The 20,903-nt window shown below is 40.4% G+C and overlaps 1 protein-coding gene across 2 annotated transcripts; it reads left to right on the top strand.

The window, feature by feature from the left end:
• The first annotated feature begins 61 nt into the window (after positions 1-61).
• SRP54 (signal recognition particle 54) lies at positions 62-19,959 on the top strand. 2 transcript variants are annotated; one of them, XM_018567054.1, is made up of 16 exons: positions 62-171; positions 3,204-3,310; positions 5,792-5,883; positions 6,475-6,559; positions 6,990-7,094; positions 7,235-7,301; positions 8,015-8,072; positions 11,264-11,414; positions 12,139-12,287; positions 12,808-12,908; positions 13,099-13,185; positions 13,433-13,506; positions 14,028-14,136; positions 16,194-16,364; positions 16,557-16,652; positions 19,548-19,959. In XM_018567054.1, exons 2-16 carry the CDS (start codon positions 3,233-3,235, stop codon positions 19,637-19,639), a joined length of 1,515 nt encoding a protein of 504 aa, XP_018422556.1. In that variant the 5' UTR covers positions 62-171; positions 3,204-3,232; the 3' UTR covers positions 19,640-19,959. The 2 variants fall into 2 exon arrangements, with proteins under 2 accessions (XP_018422556.1, XP_018422557.1); XM_018567055.1 differs by lacking the exons at positions 62-171; positions 5,792-5,883.
• Positions 19,960-20,903: the final 944 nt, after the last annotated feature.

Below are 20,903 nucleotides of genomic sequence, written 5' to 3'. Positions count from 1 at the left end.
ATGGTGACGTTTCCTAGGGAGCGGAAGCTGCTGGGGTTTTCGGTTGTGCTGCGGTTCTCGGTTGTGCTGCGGCTTCTGTAGACGTATTTCCCCATCGGAGGAGGGAGGAGAGGCGCCGGGCTAAGCGGTCCCGCCGGGGGCTTTACACAGGGACAGAGGAGTCTATTCTGGGTAATATGGACTGTCCTCACTTCCTGGGGACCTCCAGCTGGCGGAGAGCCTCAAGTCCCACCGGACACTGGAGAGGCCGGAATGGCAGGAATGAGAATGTTTACTGCTCAGATAGTGACTGTCAGCCAGGACATCCTAGTATTGCCTTAAAGTGTATATAAAGCCTAATTATTACAGTTTTGGATTGATTGGTGAGAGGGTAGAACTTCTGTCAGGGTGTCCCCCACCCCTGGAATATTCGCCCCCTTGATGTGTCCTGGTGATCATAGTCACAGGGAAAAATTGATGGGAAAAATCCAGAATGCCACAGTTGTCACCAGAACAGGAACTGAGGGGAAATCTTCCAGTTTTGACACTTGTTTAGTGACAACTGAAGGGGGATTTAACTGGTGTAGCGTAGCTCTCACTTACTGTTGTGTTTGTGAAACAGGAAGTGAAATCTCTCAATAGGGTACAGACTGCAAAAACAAAAGCCAGAAAGCCTGCCAGTGCTTTTAACCCTACCCTACATTACTCTTATCAAAAAAAATGAAGTGCTTTTAGATATATTTTCTTGTTTAATATTTGTTAAAGTTTCATATTTAACACAGAACATTTGACAGTGGTAAAGCTACGGGTGTACAAAGTCCTCATCATTAAGCAATTGTTAAGGCATATGTATATACATTGTCTGCTTCAGGCTGCAGCACCCAGCAAATAATGCTCGCTATAAACTGAGAGCGGCGCAGCAGAGACGGAACCCGACAATACTGTCGAGAACCACCTAGCTGGCTGATTGACAGCGGGCTCTGCCTATCTAGAGGCAGAGCCAGCTGTGCCCGCTCCCTCCCCCATCCATTCCTCTAATCAGTGCTGGAGGATTAAACAGGGGAGGGGGGCAATCCCTGCAGGGAGCCATGACTGACGGTCACCACTCTCTGCAGGGAGATGATCGGAAAGTGAGCAAGCGACGGTATGTGTTCGCTCACTTCCCGGCCTCTAGAGTCAACTTGTGACAGTTTCATTGTCACACGTTTGATCTAACTATGAGTATGAGTGAAAATCACTCCTCATATTTCTCCTTTAACCCTTGCAGTGCAGGGCTAGCCCCACTGCAAGGGTTAATTTTAAAAAAATGCCCTGGAGTTCTTTCATTTCACTTCCTGTGCAGATTTAATTTCACTTCCTGTCCTGTAGATCTAACTAGAAATCAGGGGTAATTTCTCCAAAGTGAGGGGAGTTCCCATATTAGGGACTTGTCATTAGAACAGATGTCCCCATTGGAAGAAATTTCCCTCAACCCTTGTTCTGTTGACAGCTCAGAATGCTTGGGTTTCTGATCAGTTTGTATTGTCATCAACAGGACTTTCTGAATGACTGCTGCCAATGGAAGTACATTTTCAGAAGTCCAATATAAACTGATGTAACAACTGCATTCCATCCTGACTATTCAGAGCGAGGTTAGATATCTACTCCTAATGCACAAATTATTAGGCACACAAAGTGGAAGAGAACTTGTATTCCTGGTTTAGTGAGAATGGAAAACTGGAAGTATCCCAGGACAAAGACATTCCCAGGAGCAATTTTCAGTGTTTGGCACTGTCCTTGAAGATCAGAGACAGTTGTCTCTAAATGACTTGATCAGATCTGGGATGGACCAATCAGTATGGAATTCAGGAGCCAGCAGACTTTTTATTTATTAAGGGGCCAGTTCCATTGACAACCACCAGAGAAAACCTTTAAAGCTAGGCCCCAGCTGTAATTATTAAGGATCATTGGCTACCTGACTCCTGGGATTTGTCAAGCCTTGATTTTACTGTATACCAAGGTGCTCATCTGCCAGTTGTTGCTAGTATAGGTTTTCCGTAGCAGCCGACATTTAATAAATCCCAAAATTGGTAATTCTTGTCAATGGCTGTAAGATCTGCTTGACCTCAAGGCAACCCCCTATGTGTCTAGCATCACTGCTGATGTTGCATGCTGCAATGTACCCAGTGAAAAGATTGTGATTATGGCTACCATTGATCTGTAGCTGCCTAGAAAAGTCAGTAACAGCAGCAACTCTGTATCCAGCTACAGTTCACCTGAGAAAACAAAGACTTGTAGCTGCTACAGATCGCTGCAACAAAGTTGCTAGTGTGATATAGCCCTTAGGCCTGGTTCACACCTGGGCGTTTTACAGCACTGATCGACGCGCTGTAAAACGCTCAACATGTGAAAACCAATAATTGCCTATGGGCATGGTTCCCACCTGGGCGTATTTCAGCAAGTAGGACCGCGCTGAAAAACGCCCTGTGCCCAAAGAAGTACAGGAGCTTCTAGTTTTTTTACGCTCAAAGCTTAGTGCGACAAAACTCTCAACATTAGAAATCCCATGCATTTCTGTGGTCCCTTTTCAAACCTGAGAGTTTTGTCGCCAGCTGTAAACGCTGGAAAAGGTACATTAGCTTCTTTCGGACAGATTACAGCGCGCTTGGCCGCATAGAATTCAATGGAAATGCATTAAAACTCGAGACACAAGCGTTTTGCAAATTTCTGTGCGCATTTACGCGCACGTTTCCTTATTCCAAGCAATGTATTTTTATCTGCTCAATAAAACGAGCATCTTTGTCTTTGTGCATCCAACATGCGTACAATGTGCAAAACACACAAACCAATGCAAGGGAAAGACGTGTGTAAAAACGCGCGTTTTACACGTGGAAATGCTGATGCCTAGGTGTTAAGGGAGACTTGCAGTTGAGACAAAGGTCACAGCTGCATCAGGTGAACTTCAAACATCATAGGCAGATGATTTTGACTGGTTTGTGGAAATGCATTCTGCATTGCCATCATTGCTTGGTGAATCAGTGCAACAAGCATATATACTGTATAGTTAGGTGACTGGGCACCTAATGTGCACATGCTTGTTCTCGGTCAGAGACTCGCTAAGCAATTCTGTCATGCAAAGGTTAGTTATATGTATCGTGTAACAGTAGGTGAATGTTTTACTCAGACCCTGATATTGGAACTTGTGAAAGACCCATTGTATTTAATCTTGCTTTATTTTGTTGTAGGGTAAAGCGCGTTACAGGAAAGAGCCAAAATGGTTTTAGCTGACCTTGGACGGAAGATCACTTCGGCTCTACGCTCTTTGAGCAATGCCACCATCATTAATGAGGAGGTGAGATTTTACTAAACTACACTGTTTTTTCCTGTTTTGTTCATCACTAGAAAATCCAAGCAGCCAGTAGTTATTCTGCCTAGCTGTTTTGAACCATTTCTAATGTACACCATCACTGCTAATATTTTCTGCTGGATGGTTTGGTGTTAAAACATGTACTGTGGTTTTGTACCAATACAGCATGAAAAGTGCTAATTATTTAGTACAGTAGCTCATGGCAACCAATCAGAATCCATTATGTATTGTTCTGGCTTCAGCTAAGTGAATTTTGATTGGTTGTGCTAAAAAATGATCTCTCTTTTGTATATACTAGAGTCAAACCCAATGGTGAAATAGCAACAAGTTGAATGTAATTAAAAAGCATGTGTTATGGTGTGTTTGAATTTACATTGATATTGATCAGTCGTATTCAGGTATCTTTGAAGATCTCCAAAGACTTTGTTGCATGACATATTGTTTCATGATTGTAAGCTCTAATAGCAGGCATGCCTATTTCTAAAGAAATGGGGGAGAAAATATGGCAACAAAAGGACGACCAATTATGCCCTGTTTTTCAGGTGGACACGATCGGATGGCCAATGTAAGTCTACGGGCAGTTGTGTGTAAATGGACGGGCGCCCATTTACACTCGGTTACCTCTGACTCTGGCCAGGCCTTTTCAAAAACAAATGGAACAGTGCTCCTTTTCAATGGACCTGATTGTACCAGATCGGGGGTAATCTGATGTAAATGGACCAATGATCATTTACATTCCCCATAGACCAACTTGGGGTCTGGTCACTTCAGTTTTTTACGCTCGATGGACATGGATGTTGCAACAGTGACATCTAATCCATACCGCTCCAATCAGGATCACTGATGCCCTCCTGATCAGCCCGTGTGAAAGGGGTCTTCAGTTTTGTGTTTTTTATTCTGTAGTTAGAAGTGGAAACCAGGAATGTGGTTATTTTAGTATGATCGCTATATCTGCTTTCATCCCTTGTTTGATCAATGTATCTGCTTTTATCCTGGTTTATTTGCTCACTGCATTAACAAAATGTTTTTGTACATTTTATATCTTCTAAAGTGTATTAATGCATTGTTAGACGTTGTCTCATTGAATACCTGGAGGCAACTAGGCATTTTAGAAAATCTAGTCATTTGTTTGTGTTATTCTTTGGCCCACGGAAGGGGTTGCAGGCCTCTAAGGCATCTATTGCCAGGTGGATTAGACAGGTGATTGTCTGCATCTATAAGTCGGAGGGAAAGGAGTTACCCCTTTCAGTTAAGGCCCATTCAACCAGGTCATTGTCCACTTCATGGGCAGAAAGAGCTGGGGCATCAGTGGAGCAGATCTGCAGGGCAGCTATCTGGTCAAAGCAGGACACTTTCATCAAACACTACCGAATTGAAGTCCTGTCCCAGCAAGATCTGGCCTTTGGCAGAAAGGTGCTTCAAGCAATTGTCCCGCCCTAGAGAGGTAGGCTTGTATTTTGTGTACTTGTTTATCCTCTCAGGTTGCTGTCCTGGAAGATGATTGGGGAAATGTTCCGTTAGACTTACCGGTAACGGTATTTCTAGGAATCTTCCAGGACAGCAAGCCTACTTCCCACCCGGAATGATGTATGGTATGTTATTTATTGTTGGGTTGTCCCCTCGTTTACTGGGGTGGTAGTCTACTTTTATCACAACTGAGGTACGAGGGGAAGGGGAGGGGCTTTTAACTGTTTTGCTAATTGTGTTTCCTGTAGAAGGTGGAACCAATCATCTCTCAGGTTGCTGTCCTGGAAGATTCCTAGAAATACCGTTACCGGTAAGTCTAACGGAACATATCATGACTGATTAACTTCTCATATAAATATATAATGATTAACTGATGTGGAGCTGTTCTATTTTTGTTGAGAATATTATTCTAAGACCTTCAACATTTTTAAAGTGAACGTATCCAGACCTAAACCTTTCACATCCAACAGTACTGAAGTGCATGGACCTTGTGGTCCCAGCAAGTATATTTGTTTATTCTTTGGGTGGATACCTTTTTGTCCTTGTGGGGCCTCATAAGTCCTAAGCCCAGACTGTACAAGTTGATATTAGAATTTTGTCCCCGCCAACTACTAAGCCCCACATTCTTTACTGTCAACTTAAATGCCAGAGCATCTACTTACCGCTGAAGTTTTGGCATTTGACAGTTTATAAAAAGTGTTGTAGGCTTAATTCTGACTTGTCCAGCAGCTGAAGCCCCATACATATCCTGGGCCTGGGATCCAAGGGGCTCCAGAGGGACACAGGGCTTGATTTGAAATCAGGTGTTTTGAATGCACTTCAGTACATTGGAAATGTATTAGGCAGATCAAATTCACTTTAATCTTTCTTTCCCAACATGCTGGAAGAGGTCTTGTGGCAACTTACATAGAGTGCGAGTCAGTTATTTGCACCATTGTAGTCCAATAAGCAATGAGAGCTGGCATTTATAAGGACCATCCTTGTCTGTTTTCATTGTAGGTGCTCGGTGCTATGCTGAAAGAAGTATGTACAGCCTTATTGGAAGCAGATGTCAACATTAAACTTGTAAAGCAACTAAGAGAAAATGTCAAGTAAGTGTGTTCCTAATACAGATATTGGACTTTGTTCTGCTTCATACCAAACATGCTATGTAGGCTGAATGCCATGAAAGCTGCCCTATATTGAATTTTTTTTTTTTTGGAATGTGATTTTATATAAAGGAAAAACACTTCCAATCTAATCAAAAGTAAATAAAAAGAATGCAAGCTTATGTCAGGTTTTAATGGTCTGTATCCCTGTTGGAAGATTTTCCTTCACTCCCAATGTAATGGACAACAATCTGTGGGACAGGAAGTGGAAGAAATCTTTCTAATGTAAATGCAGACAAGAAGAAAACCTGGTAGAATTTCTAAGTCCTTCCCTGTCTACTAAAACTGTATATATTGCTTTCTCATGTCCTAATTGGCAAGCTTTCTGCTTAGATCCTGTCACTTGTAAAAGGAAGTAAGGGAAATCTTTTTCCCCAATGGGGGAAAAAAAGAAAGTAATACATTGACAGGTTTTAACCCTTCCCTTATGTATCTGGTGTAAAATTGACCAAAAACCATTATAGTTTTCCTTTTTAACATTGTGGAAAAAAAGGAATGTAGATTGAAGTAAAACCATGTGGGTTTTATTCCCAGGTCGGCAATTGATCTGGAAGAAATGGCATCTGGTCTCAATAAGAGGAAAATGATTCAGCATGCTGTCTTCAAGGAGCTGGTCAAGGTATGTGTGTTTTGCTTCAAAGCCTAAATCTAGCTTTACCTTCAGTCTTGTACAGTTATGCAGGCTTCTCTCTCCTGTACTGACAATTAGTCTGATTACATGTGTGGTGGTGTGCAGAAAAACAGGACCCATAATGTAAACCTGTCATGGAAAAATTTGAGGTTTGCCATTGCTGCATTGGTCAGCAATGGCAACCATTCTGAAACCGCTAGTTGAATGCACCAATACTAACCCACTACCTGCAATAATTATCACTGACCATGAACAAGTATGCAGATCACAAAAGTTCTGACCTTCATACTTATTCTTGCTTAAAATATCACACCAGCATTATATCCGTTAAAGATTTAGTCTGATTTGTGTTTGCAGAGCTAATTAAAATAAAACTGGAATCTTCAGATGCCTATGGTCAATTTTCTGTCTCCCACAGCTGGTGGATCCAGGAGTAAAAGCATGGGCACCCACTAAAGGAAAGCCGAACGTCATAATGTTTGTAGGGTTACAAGGAAGTGGGAAAACAACAACCTGTTCGAAGGTAAGGTAGAATGTGCTTCTTTGACTCTTTTGGCTTTAGTGTAGCTAAATTATTCTCACTGATATTTGCATTGTGTAATGTGGATGGGATTTATACAAGACAAGCCAGTAAACAAACAAATTGTGTTCATTGTGTTTCAGCTTGCATACTATTATCAGAGAAAAGGATGGAAAACATGTTTAATATGTGCTGATACATTTAGAGCAGGTAAGTGTACAAGAAGAATTTTAGATACTCCCAAGAATCCTTTGTAGATTTAATATATAACTTAAACCAGAACATTTGTTTTGGATGGAGTAGGGAACCCAATGTCTGTTTCCTTTTTGCTTTCTTTGTCATATTAGGATTCCCCTTTACTTTGTGTCCCGGAAATATCTCCAAAGAGAGGGGAACTTCACAGTTGTGGTAGAAGCAGGTGTGCTTATTGGAAGATTTTCCCCTCACCTCTTACGGTGACGTCTGCAAAATGTTTTCCCATTATTCTCTGTCCTGGTGACAGTGGTCACCAGGACAGAAAGGGAGAATCTCCCTAGCAGTGACACACATCAATAACAAACTGACGGGGGTTTTTACCCCTTCTTCACTCTCCAAAGGCCCATTTGGCAATGTGGAGCAGCGCAGGTTACATGTGTTGCCATTCATTTTGAATAGCACTGCAACACACCATGGTGCATTTTGGTACAAATTTTGTGATTCCTCTTAATTTCAGGATGTTTTGGGGCATTGCAGCCCATTATCAGTGTGATGCCTTAATGCAGTGCATGTGCCCTAAAAATTGAAAATTTGGGCTTTTGTTATACTTGTAACATTGAAGTGACAAATTGAGTTTTCTACATGTTCATATACATTTATAGCTTCATTGTTTAAGAATAGGCAGCTGTGTTGGTAAATATAACCTGTACATTGATGTGTATTTACAGGAGCCTTCGATCAGTTGAAACAGAATGCTACAAAAGCCAGAATACCATTCTATGGCAGGTACTGTGACTCCTATATGCATTGCTTCATTCAGTGTTATTATATGTAGAGCGTCTTTCAAGATTATAGTGAACAATGCACAATAGGAATTGTATTGTTACATGTGATTTCCAGAACAAGTGTTGTTTTTTTACCACCGTTAAGTCTGGAGGGTAGGGGAAATTCTTGGCTGTGCAATCAGTCTCCAGATTTCCTTTATAACAATGCCAACTCATAGACACGGCACATACACATGTGTATAGGTCAGAGTGTAACTTGTACTCGCATGTTCATTGTAATTGATAGTGCTCCTTGTAATACTAGTTAGTTGTAATTATAATTGAAAAACATGATTGACGATGCCTGCATTCTGGAATCCGGTTATCCTGTAATTATAGGGTCCACATCATCTGAATCTTCAGCTCCACAGTCTGTACTACCCTGCATTTGGAGATTGGGCCTTCTGTCTCCAGCCTTTGGTGTTTTCAGAGCTCCTACAGCTGCAGAGACCTTTCCACTACATCTGCTATTCTAGGTACTCTTGTGGAAGGGTCCTGCACTCCACCTGAGAGTGTGTTGAATCTGTTCTCCTTTGAGAAGGCAGCTAGAACCCCTGTTTCATCTGGCAGGTTCTGCCCTCCATCCTGCGTTGGCAGTTACCTTTTTATCTGCCAAAATGGGTTAAATACCTCCAAAAAGGTTCTTTCCACTTCCAGGGTATACTCCCACCTAATTGCGCATGTGGAACAAATGTCTGGAGCCTTACAAAGTCAACTAGGATCAGCTCTGACTTAAAATGTGGAATATAACATGGGTACAAAAAATGAAAAAAAGGCCTCAGTCATGAAGGGGTTAAAATACATTTAGGGTATGAATAAGGTTCAGGAGGGCAGTATTTTCAATATAAAGCCAAGATCAAGAACACTACTAGGAGGAAAGTTTGAAACTAGTATTTATATTAATTTTTTTTAATCAAAAGAGCAGTTGCTTTGAACAGACGTCCTGCACAGGCAGTGAGTCATTAAAGTGACACTTAAGGTGCTTGAATGCATTTTTAAGATATAACTTGACTATTAACAAAAAACGTGCATCACTCGGCTGTATATCCTCAAATCATCTCTGAATTCATGCTGACACTGTACTTCCTTCTGGAAGGTGGCTAATTGGTAAACTAAACGTGAGATTGCAGGCAGCTTGGAGCGGTGGCTACTTTACAACACACACACAGGTAGCATGGGGAACAAAAGTAGCCACCCTCCAGAAGGAAGGACAGTGTCAGCACCAATTCGGAGATGACTTGAGGATCTTCAGCTGAGTGATGCACAAATAAGATACATTTTTGTTAATAGCTAAGGTACTTGAATGCATTTTTAAGGTACTTGAATGCATTTTTAAGGTTTAACTCCTGAGTTTAGTGTCACTTTAAATGAATGCATAAGTCACTGGCTGGGATGCCAGTGATCCTAACAACCAACCATGGTGGACTGGGAGAGGTTCATGGCTGGCAGTGCATTTTTAACATTTAACTACTACGTTTTTAGTGCCGCTTCAAAGCGTACGTGAATTTAAACGTGTCAGAGAAAAAGATTAAAAAGTAAAGGGGCAGATTTGATGGGCCACCTGGTCTATTTCTGCTGCCACACTTCTATGTTACTATATGGACCTGGCTCCTCAGCGTCACCCAGGCACACCTGCTACCTCTTGGAGCATAGACTCTTGTATTCAGCCTGGTGCCTTTTCCTGGCATTCCTATTGTGGGTTGCTCAGGTGACCTCCTGTGAAGAAAGTCAGCTTTATCACTTTTCCAAAGGTCCTAACCCTTGCTAGATCAGGCTTCACGGGGTTGCAGCATTGGTAACTGTCACCTGTGTTCCAGCTTCACCTCGCTAAAAAGTTCCACAGTCTGTGTACCCTCAGATTGTCATCAGGCAGCGAGTCAACCCCCTTTGCTCCCTCAAGGGAGTTTGGGGGACCCTCGCTTCAAGGTTGCCTCCCGCTCTTCTATTCTTTACTGGCTCCTTAGCCTCTACCTTTTGTCTTGACTCTGGGTTCTATGTGGGCTAGTGGGTCTTTCCCCTTGGACCAGGTAGTCCCTGTTGTGATCCTTCAGCCTCTTCAGATGGCTATAATAGTCTTCTCTCCTTTTTATAAGAGGGGTGGGCTTCATTCATTGAGATCCTCCAGCTGCAGGGTTACCATCCTTGTTTTTTTTTTAACAGTTCTTTACTTTCACATCAGGGGAACCTGCCTTGGTCATACCAAGGTTTTATCATGCCTTCTTCACTGGGAAGGAGTGGAGTCTTTCTTGCGACAGGGGAACTAGTCTATTCCCTGCTCTGGATGATGCCGAGAGTATTAGACTCACTTGCTGTGTCTCCCTTAAGGACAGTGCCTTGTAAACCAGTTATTCCTACCCAGTAGTCTGTGTACTGAGAGGTTTTGTACATCCTAGATTCTGCCTGACAGGTGGAGATGATCTCTGGAGGGCTCTGCTCTTCCATGGATTGTCAGTAGGCAGAACACTTTAGTTTCTTGCTGCAGGTACCTTTCTGGGTATGTCTGGATGTCCACCCAGGGATAGGTTATCCCTTTGTTCTAGTATGCAAGTTCTTGAGGAAGGCCCTTAATCAGGCAACTACAAAAATCCAAGTATATTTGATTGACTTGATGCATTTAGAAAAGTACATTATGGCTTAGATACATGAATTTATAGAGACCTTGTCTCCAACTTGAATGAAGCAGAAAAAAGCACAGAAAATTGACTCACAATGTGCCTTTGTACTTGCTAGAAAATTTGACTACTCCAGAAATAGTTAGTTCCTTTGTCTAGCCCCCTGCCTTTTTGCATGTCATAGCCCTCTGCTCTTCTAAGAATATCTAATTTACACGTAAATAACATGCTTTAATTGCATTAAATGAACATATAATCTTGTGGGGAAACAAGATTTGTTCATTCCTGGTTATGTGTTGCATATTTGTAAATACATACTGTAATTATGCTCTAAATAAAAAATATAATTTTTTATTTGGCCAATCTGTTTGTAGTCTATGAACACGTTTATCTGGAATCCTAAAGCTGGGATGGCTATTAATAAGCAGTTGAGCTGTTGCTCTGTATATATGGAATGTCTAATACAAGTTTATTATTCTTAACAATCTGCTTCTTTTGTGTGCGTGTGTATTTTTTATGATGGAAATGTCTTGTTCTACAGCTACACAGAGATGGATCCGGTGAACATTGCTTATGAAGGTGTCGAAAAATTTAAGAACGAAAACTTTGAAATTATAATTGTGGACACAAGTGGTCGGCACAAGCAAGAGGATTCCTTGTTTGAAGAAATGCTTCAAGTTTCTAATGCTATAGTAAGGAAGCCTTCCTTAACCAGCAATATTCTAGTGTCTTATGAAATTAATTTTAACACAATTTAAGTAGCAGAATGGTGTATTGATTCGTTTTACTATCAATACAGACTGCCTTGGCCAATTGGCTTATGGGGCTGGGGGGAAAAAGAATTTGTTTAGACTGATTGCTGTGCTGAGGATAAGGAACCATTCACACATTTAGCGGTGACCTGTGCTGTACCGCACTGGAACGACACCGGTCCCCGTTAGGAAAATTAGAAAACCATTGCTTTCTGTATGTCCCATTCATACAGAATGCCGGATAATGGGTGGGACACTACAATAAAATGCAAGCATGCCACATGTTATTGCAGCACAATGGATCACACTGCAGGTAGCTGCATGGCAGCGCAGCGGACCATGCTGCCATGCGGGGGCATGAATGGAGTGTACATATTGTACACTACCAAAAAAGTTTAAAAAAGATAAACGGTAACAACACACTAACCCTGTTTGCTGAAACGCAGCATTTTAGCGTAGAGGCTTGTTGGAACGGGCCTTTAGAATAATACAATCTCCTATACACATGTCCAATTATGTTATGAATGTACTCGGGCCACTCGGGCGTTCTGGAGCTAGCTGATCTCTAGGGTAAAACAAATGAAAAATTGCAGTTTCTATGCAACAAGATCTGTTTTATGTTCAGCTTCTATGTTAATATTTATCACGTATATTCACATTTCAGCAACCTGATAATATTGTCTATGTTATGGATGCGTCCATTGGTCAAGCTTGTGAAGCCCAAGCTAAAGCCTTTAAGGATAAAGTAGATGTAGCTTCAGTCATTGTGACCAAGCTGGATGGTCATGCGAAAGGAGGAGGAGCTCTTAGTGCGTAAGTCTGCTGTTATCATACCTGTCCATACATTCAGCTAACGATTCATGTAAAAATGGACAGTCAGTGTAATATATGAAGTCTAACTGAAATTGGCTGTCTTTTTTTTGTCTTTGCTAGTTGAACTAATTAGTGCTTGGGTGGCATATTTTTTAAACGGGAGCTCCACTATTTAACATGTCACTCCATGGTTTTTGGGAAATCAGGAGCCACAAAGAAAGGTTCTTTGAGGATTCCCCGGCTGCAAATTCTCATAGTACAACTTTGTTAAAAACCATTATGGAAGTCTGAGCCCTGTCTGAATGTACTTCAGTTCACCTAATATAAACAACATAGGACTAAGGAGATATTTCCATGTTCCTACACTGAGAATGTTAAACCTAAAATGCAGCATTTATTTCTTTTACAAGAGACTTGGATTTAGAATATATACCATACTAAATTCCAATGATGAACTACTTTACTAAATATTAGTTTAATGCCCATCATCTTAAATCTTATATAATCTAATTATTCACAGTGTTGCCGCAACAAAGAGTCCCATCATTTTCATTGGAACTGGAGAACATATAGATGACTTTGAACCATTTAAAACACAGCCTTTTATCAGCAAACTGCTGGGTAAGTGCAAAATGAGTGTTTTACAATCTCTTCACTTTGTACATTTTTTTTTTTTTTTTTTTTTTTTTTTTTTTAAACACTGTTTTTCAAATAAAATACAAATGTAAGCTTCTGCAGAGCAATGCAATATCTCCCAATTCCCTTCAGATGTTTTATTGTCTGATCTGTGCATGTTTTTTGTTTTTTTTAGGAATGGGAGACATTGAAGGGTTGATTGATAAAGTGAACGAGTTGAAGCTAGATGATAATGAAGCTCTAATAGAGAAATTGAAACATGGTAAGTACACATGAATGTTGGCACTGGAGCTTTTTAAGCTGGAATCTGAATACACCTTGGTTGTCCAAGAAGCAGTGTAGAAATTGTATTTGTACACATGCTGTAAAATGTTATTAATTAAACATTAGTAGTAAAACCGTGTCCTTGAAAGTAAGTGCTAAATACTTGTATTGACATTGCTTTTTATTGCATTTGGCATAAGTTTTTATATGTAAATCTGATGTGTCCTATTTTCTTTATAATTTAGGTCAGTTCACATTGAGAGATATGTATGAGCAGTTTCAGAATATCATGAAAATGGGCCCTTTTAGCCAGATATTGGTAAGTGTTATGCCTATGTGAACTCTGGTATCTCAGGTATTGCTGTCTGTCTGTGAATGAAGGTAAACAGTAAATATCTTGTTCCATCACTTATCCTTTCACTGCTATATGTACTAAAAAAATGTTCTATGTAGGCTGCCGTCACACTTCAGTGTTCCACCCACAGCTGAAACAACTTAACATATTGGGCAGATGCAGCCAGAACACTGCAAATGGTGTCGGTCACTGTGGGATGGTATTTGGCAGGGGGGTCAGAACTGCTCCCCTGTGAATGACCCTCTAGCATGTCTAGACTGCTTACTTAATTGGCTCCTTTTAAAGTCTTCTCTTTTTTGGGGGGAGGGGGGGGCAGCAGCACGGGGAATCTGACTTTTAATTTATTTTTAAATGTTATTTGTTCCTTTTGATCTTTTAGTTAACCGAACTATCCCCCATGATTATTTGAATTTATTTTGCTACGGTAGTAGATACACACTTGTAGGGTTGTACTTAAAAATATATTTTCTTATTTGTGTTGACAGGGAATGATTCCTGGCTTTGGACAAGATTTTATGAGTAAGGGCAATGAGCAGGAGTCAATGGCTCGTCTGAAAAAGCTTATGACCATCATGGACAGCATGAATGACCAGGGTAAGCCCTTTGTTATTGCTTGCATATATAGTAAGTATGTAGACTTTGCTGTCATGTATATTCACAGAGGGAAATGTATTACACTGGAGCAACCAATCAGCTTCTCTTTCATTTTCAAATCTTAACTGAACAAACTGAAGAGAAAAGCTGATTGGTTGCCATGCACAGTGTCCTAGCTGAAATACCAGACCTCGCATTACCAGGAACAGAGATTTGTGTGCTCATCATAACTAAAATGTATTCAGTACGTATTGGGCAGGATGTCAAGACAAACATTCTGCTACGTCACAACAGGTTACATGAATTTTTAAACAAAGCCATATTAGCATAATTAATGAGGCTCATCCCAGTGACATCCCACACTGGGTAGTCATGGAAATACAAATCATCCAATAATATTTGATTATTTATCACAGCAATGAGATAACTGTCTAAAACTGCAAAGTCACTCCCCAAATTGCCTTATTTTAACTATGGTCAAATCGAAACAATCATTTTAAGGAACCAGTGGTCTTTTGTGGTGGGCTGACTTTGCCTGGTGTGTGAAACTATACCATATTTGGGAGTATTGGTCACTTTATCAACAGCCCATAAGACTAGAGTGTTGCAAAAAGGAGGAAGTTTTTGTAAACTTGAATGCAAAATAAAGCTGATGTAAAGATAATGTCCTTTTATTGACACTTACTTGAATGCATTGATCAACAAAATGGAGTCTTGAACATGAATACAAAATGGATTCATAGCTTAACCAACTTTTCAACTTCAACAACTGCTCCAGATTTTGTCTGCTCCAGTTTTGATAATTTCCCCTCAGAGTATTTTTTTGAATACTTTGAAGGGAATTTATCAAGCCTGGAGCAGACAGAATTCTGGAGCTGCTGTGCATGGCAACCATTCAGTCTCATTTTCAAATCTTAACTGAACAATCTGACCAGAGAAGCTGATCCAGATTTTGTCTCCTCCTGGTTTTTATAAATTCCCCCTATATGTTTTCATGTATCTTATACCTTTTTATAGTGCTTGTTTAGTTTACTTGTGTGAACACTTCTTCTCTGAACAGGGCTGGCTTACCCATGTAATTACAAACCACAATTTCTTTAACGGGACCTTTTAGTATTCCCCATTGCTCTCCTGTCCGCTATATAAAAGCAGCACAGACATTAATTGGACACTCCCAGAAGAGAAGGCTTTGATATGGAAGGGGGAATGGGCTAGGGAATTGACTCTACAGGGATTATTCACATTGCAAGTGAATAAAAATGATTTTATGGAAAAGGTAATTCAGACTGATCATATGATGGAACCATGCATAATAAGCACAGCTTACCTTCTGTGAAAACTGCAGGTACTAGGATTAGTATTGCATGTCTAAGCAATTGTTTTAGAAGTGGAGCTAACCCCCACCCCTGTCATCACCAGAGCCTCCTTATTTCTCCTTTGATATGAGGAGACGTAGGGCAGGGAGCGGAGCCAAGAAAATGTTCAGAGGAATGTTCATATAATTGAAGATCTCTAGACCTGCTGATCATTTCGAACTCTGGTTTTCACTGAAGGGATCCTCTGCTTATACCACAACTTCATGAGTTAAGTTTACATCATCCCAGTTTGTGATGGTTTACTTTCAAAGAAGACCTGTCATGAGAGAAAAATGGAGGCTGCCTTTGCTGACCATTGCTTTCTGCCTGACTGTCACGATGACCAACTTCCATGCTTTGTCAATGACCCAGAACAAGTATGCAGGCAAGGACTTCTGACCCTTTTCTCAGATATTTATAGATCTGATTACTTCTCTCCAGTCACTGTCCAGGAAGTATTGAAGCCAGTGGCTTACAGTCGGTCAACTAGCACTTTCAGAATCTCAGCAGTGGGGGAGTTCCTGTATTTCTTTCTAGATTATCTTTACTGTAAAACTACGCACATTGACATCTTCGTGCTTTTGTTATTCATACGTTTCCTTCCCTTGATAAGTGGAAGAAAGTACATATCGGTTACAGCTAGTGGCGTACACCTGAACATAGAGTTGCTCAATGAATTGTTTGTGCTTATATTCTCTGTAGAACTTGATAACACAGATGGTGCCAAACTCTTCAGTAAACAGCCTGGCAGAATTCAAAGAGTTGCCCGAGGATCTGGAGTATCTACAAGAGATGTACAGGAGCTGCTAGCACAGTATACAAAGTTTGCACAGATGGTTAAAAAAATGGGAGGTATCAAAGGACTTTTCAAAGGTAAGTCCATAAAATGTTACATTTTTTTCAGAATAAAAAAGTTTACTTTTTATAGCGTTCCCTTTTACAGGGCGAAGTATCAGCATAATTAGATCTGCAGTGTTCTTTTTATATGTCGTTTTAATCAATACATTGCAGTATCTATGCTGGAAGATGTGTTGCTGTCAATACATTTTTCCATTCTGTTTATAGGCGGTGACATGTCAAAAAATGTAAATCCTTCCCAAATGGCCAAACTAAATCAACAAATGGCAAAAATGATGGACCCCAGAGTTTTACAGCACATGGGTAAGTACAATTGATACTTTTTCATTACTACTAATTTTCATTTGTTAGCAAATGTTGCAATATATTTTTACGATTTAATAAATTGTAGTTCATTGCAGAGGTCAAGGCATAAAATCTGACTAGTAGGCACATACTGTGTATTAAGCCTTTTTTTTTTAAACGGTATACAAAAAGTTCAGATTTATTTATTTTTTTGAGCAGCGACTAGCCCTGTCTAAGCTTAGTGTCAGTATGTGTCGGAGCTTAAAAGTGTATTTCCACTTTTGCAGTCAAATTGGAGAACACCCCTCCTATATGTTTGTTTCCATTCACACAACATAAAGACTTCTTTTTTTTTTTTTTATATTTTCTTTTAGATATTTTGTTGAAGCAGGCAAGATGGTTGAATCCATTTTTTTTCTGAGCACTTTCACAGTGATCTGTTCTTATAGAAAGACTTGGGACTGAAATTTGAGGATTGTCCCTTGTTAACGTATAACGCACAACCCAGGGTTGTAATGCTTTACCTGTCAGAGGCAGTGTTTAAATCTACTTTACAAATTATAATGAGCAAGCACCTCTTAAAGTAGTATTAAGGTCTGGGCGTTTTTTACCTTAATGCATTCTCTGCATTAGGGTAAAAACAGCCCAGCTACTTTTTTTCTACCCCAGTCCCCTCCACACTTACCTGTCAGGTGCGCTCGTCCCCGCCGCTGGGTCCAAAGTGATCCTTGTTTGAGCAAGCAACTTCCGGGTTGCTTGCTCAAAAACAAGTGCACAAATCTTATCCTGATTGCTTCATTTTGGCCAGAGGCTTTCGTTCTCCATCCTTCCCTCTGTGGCTTAATCTTCCCCTCGATTCCTCCCAAACAAGCCAGATCTGATATCCCAGAGTCTAGTCCTACATCTTAACGTGTTGACCTTAAACTAACACTTGGTTTCTGAGGAACCGATCCTAAAGGTCAAAGCTCTCTTGGTATTCTACACAGCAGTTGGTTACCTGAGCTATTTATGGGAAGGTGTGGAGAATATTCAATTATTGTGAGTGTTAACAATGGCTCCAATCCAGGTTTTACTTAAATCTTGGAATTTATACAAGGTGGAACAAATAAAGGATTAGCTTTTAGTACCTGAAGGGTCCAAGTTGTGGGCCTTTGTGTTTATCTGCAGAGATCCCTGTCAGTGCCAGTGACAACATTTGCTTAAAGCTCTGGCCAGATATATGATTATTTTGGATAAATCTTGCCCAGAGTGAGGAGCCTCTGCCTTAGTCTGCCCTGAAAATGGTTACTGGCAAGTCTAACTCTGGTTTTTGAACTTGCATATACTTGCTGCAAGGCAGAAGACACCACTGTGTTCTGGCTTAGCTTTACAGCTTCCTGTGTCACCTCTCAATCCCTATCCTGTACATATTCAATGACTGCACATTATGCAGCATATTTATAGTCCAATGAGCAGCAGAGTAAAAAGAAATCGGTAAAGCTGAACCAATAAATGTCAACTGCCTGACAGTGTGGCAGGGATGTGTAAAAGTACTGAACTAATGGAATTAGCCAGGTAAATTTATATGAAATAAAATCCTTGCTACAAAATAAACCGTACCTACCTGTCCCTCTACCCATGCTGCCAAACTCTCCTGGGTTGAGATATTCAGCTTCCAACACATTTCTGGGTGTGTTGAAAGCCTAGTCCCCAGCTGTGCATTGTGGCTCCTTCTGCAAACCCCCCTATGGTCATGTAGGTACCTCACAGCTGTTGGAGAGTAAGTCTTTGTGGCAGACTTCCTCTATATCTTTGATTAAATAAAGTCAATAATATTTAGAGCTGCACATCCACTTTTAAAAGAACAAGGCATGTAGTGATATAAAATGGCATATTCAAAAACAAATCATATCGTTTGCTATAAATATGGTCTGTCTACCTTTTAAAGTGTGGTTGAATAGCATATACATGGAATAGTATGTATGTGGAATTAAGCAATACAAGTTTAGTGTTTTGTAATTCTCTGTGCACTGTTTGCATTGTGGGTGCAACAGGGAAGCCAGATATTCACATTAAAGTGGCCAAGTCTGACAGCTGGCTCTGTTTATCTAGAGGCAGAGCCAGCTGTACCCGCCTCCTCCCATGTCTGTTCTGCCAGTCAGCGCTGGCGGGGAGGGGGGGAATCCAGCCCCTCCCCTGTCACGGCAGAGAGCCGTGAAAGGATCGAGAGGTGAGCGAACGCCGGTATGTGTTCGCTCACCTCCCGATCTACTGAGCCGACCTGTGACAGTCTCATTGTCACAGGTCGGCTAGTACTATGAGGTGAGTGAGAAGCACTCGCCTCATAGTTCTCCTTTTTAAAAGGTACAGAGCTCACCACAAATGTCATGATCTATTCTGCCCATACCTTAAGGTGAGGGAGACCATGTCTTTTGGGGTGGGCAGAGAACATCCACAGTGCAGAGGGACCCACTAGCATCCAGTACTCCCAGAGGTTTTGAATGCCAATCTTCAAGCAAGAATATTTCTTCCATGCAGCAGAGATGTGGGTACCAGGACAGGTAAGTATTGCTTGTTTGTTTTTTTGTTCATTTAAAAATGGAGACGAACCTGGATTTCCAAAGCTTGTCTGCTATGACTGATACTCTCTGCTTTGCTCAGATGATTGATATGACTACAGAGTCAGTAATTAGATACTCCTAGAGCAGTATGACAGAAAAAGCGAGGGGGCTGTGCTAGGAAATTGACTAGTCAGATTTGCTAGCAAGTTCAGAGGCTCATCGCATGTTTTATAAAACAATTGTGATGGAAAGATAGCACGCTGTAAGTAAGCATTTAAAATACTTAATTTTTTACCTGCAGTTTTTTTTTTTTTTTTTTTAAAGTTGGTGACCTGGGCTTCTTTAAAACTATATAACCCTTTTGTGTTTGCAGGTGGAATGGCAGGCCTTCAGTCTATGATGAGACAATTTCAACAAGGAGCTGCTGGCAACATGAAAGGAATGATGGGATTCAACAACATGTAAACAATGCCTTCATAACAATGGACATGTCACAGCATCTTTTGCCATCAGTGGAGCTTTTACGACCTACTAGTCATTGGGCCGGAAGACCTGTGAATTAAAATGGATAAAGAGACTAAAATTATGATGTGGTCATTTTTTGAATGGCTTCCCCAGTTTTTACTTCTGATCTGACAGATCATCCAGTTTTATGTTGGAAGTAATGTCTTGCTTTGCTATAAATTACAACATAGATATATTGGTTTTATAATTACAGAATTTAATTTAAACTGTAGATTGTTAGTCTGTATTTACAGCCACAACGCACTATTTATGCAAAAAAACTTCCAGATGACTGGCAGTTTTGTGGAAATTCGTGTACTGGAAAAATAAATTTCTTAATGGTTATAGTATGTTATGGGATTTTCCTTCTTTTAAACACTTGCTGATAGTCAAAAATACATTGGTATGTATTATAAATATGCAGTTCTAATCAAAAAAATAATTAAAAGTATATATGGTTCTATGAGCTGGTTATGATTCTGAATGTCGTTTTGACCCAAAGCAGGGAGTTTAAATAATAAAAAGCACATTCCATCCCGTAAAAATAGTAATCGGAGCTTTGCTGTCTCTTATGAATCAATAAATGCCCCTATTTTGCAGTAATATGCTCCACTATTTGTAGAGCCTCCAATACTTCTGGGTATGTCTATAGCTCCTTGGCCTACTACTGCTGCCCTCTTATGATCACAGCTCACTGCTGCTGCAGGAAGAGCCCTTTTGATTTCTCAATATTAGAAAATTCCTCTATTGTTTAATGTCCAGAGAGCCACAAGTCAAGGTTTTACAACCATACAATATTTTTGTTGGTGGGTTAGCCGACAGGGCTAATTTGCATATCAGCCTTGAAGCTGTGTCCAAGCAGCTTTACATTGTGTTTCTTTGGACATAGCAGGTCCTATTAAGATGCCTTTACAGTGCAGGTGAAATGCAGCCTTTTGTGGAGCTTTGTGTTCTTTTTACATGTATATGTGCAGTACTATGTTCAAATGCAAAAAGCAGAATTTAACAACTCCCATCTACACAAGCCTTAAAGCAGAAACGGATACTTTTTTACTGCTTCTTGTCTTGTTTTCTCTATGGTGAATTTCAAGCTGGCCGTGCACGTTACTCATTTTGGAAAATTTACCAAAGCTTCATTAATTAAGGACATGCCTAAAACAACCCACTCAGTTTGTATTCAATAAGTTAGGGCCTTCCACTACATGGTTTGATGGTAGATCTACAA

Source organism: Nanorana parkeri, unplaced genomic scaffold (genome assembly GCF_000935625.1).
Source record: "Nanorana parkeri isolate BGI_ZX_2015 unplaced genomic scaffold, ASM93562v1 scaffold1002, whole genome shotgun sequence".
Classification (NCBI taxonomy): domain Eukaryota; kingdom Metazoa; phylum Chordata; class Amphibia; order Anura; family Dicroglossidae; genus Nanorana; species Nanorana parkeri.
Note: the sequence above shows the minus strand (reverse complement) of the source record. Positions and strands in the feature narration are given on the sequence as shown.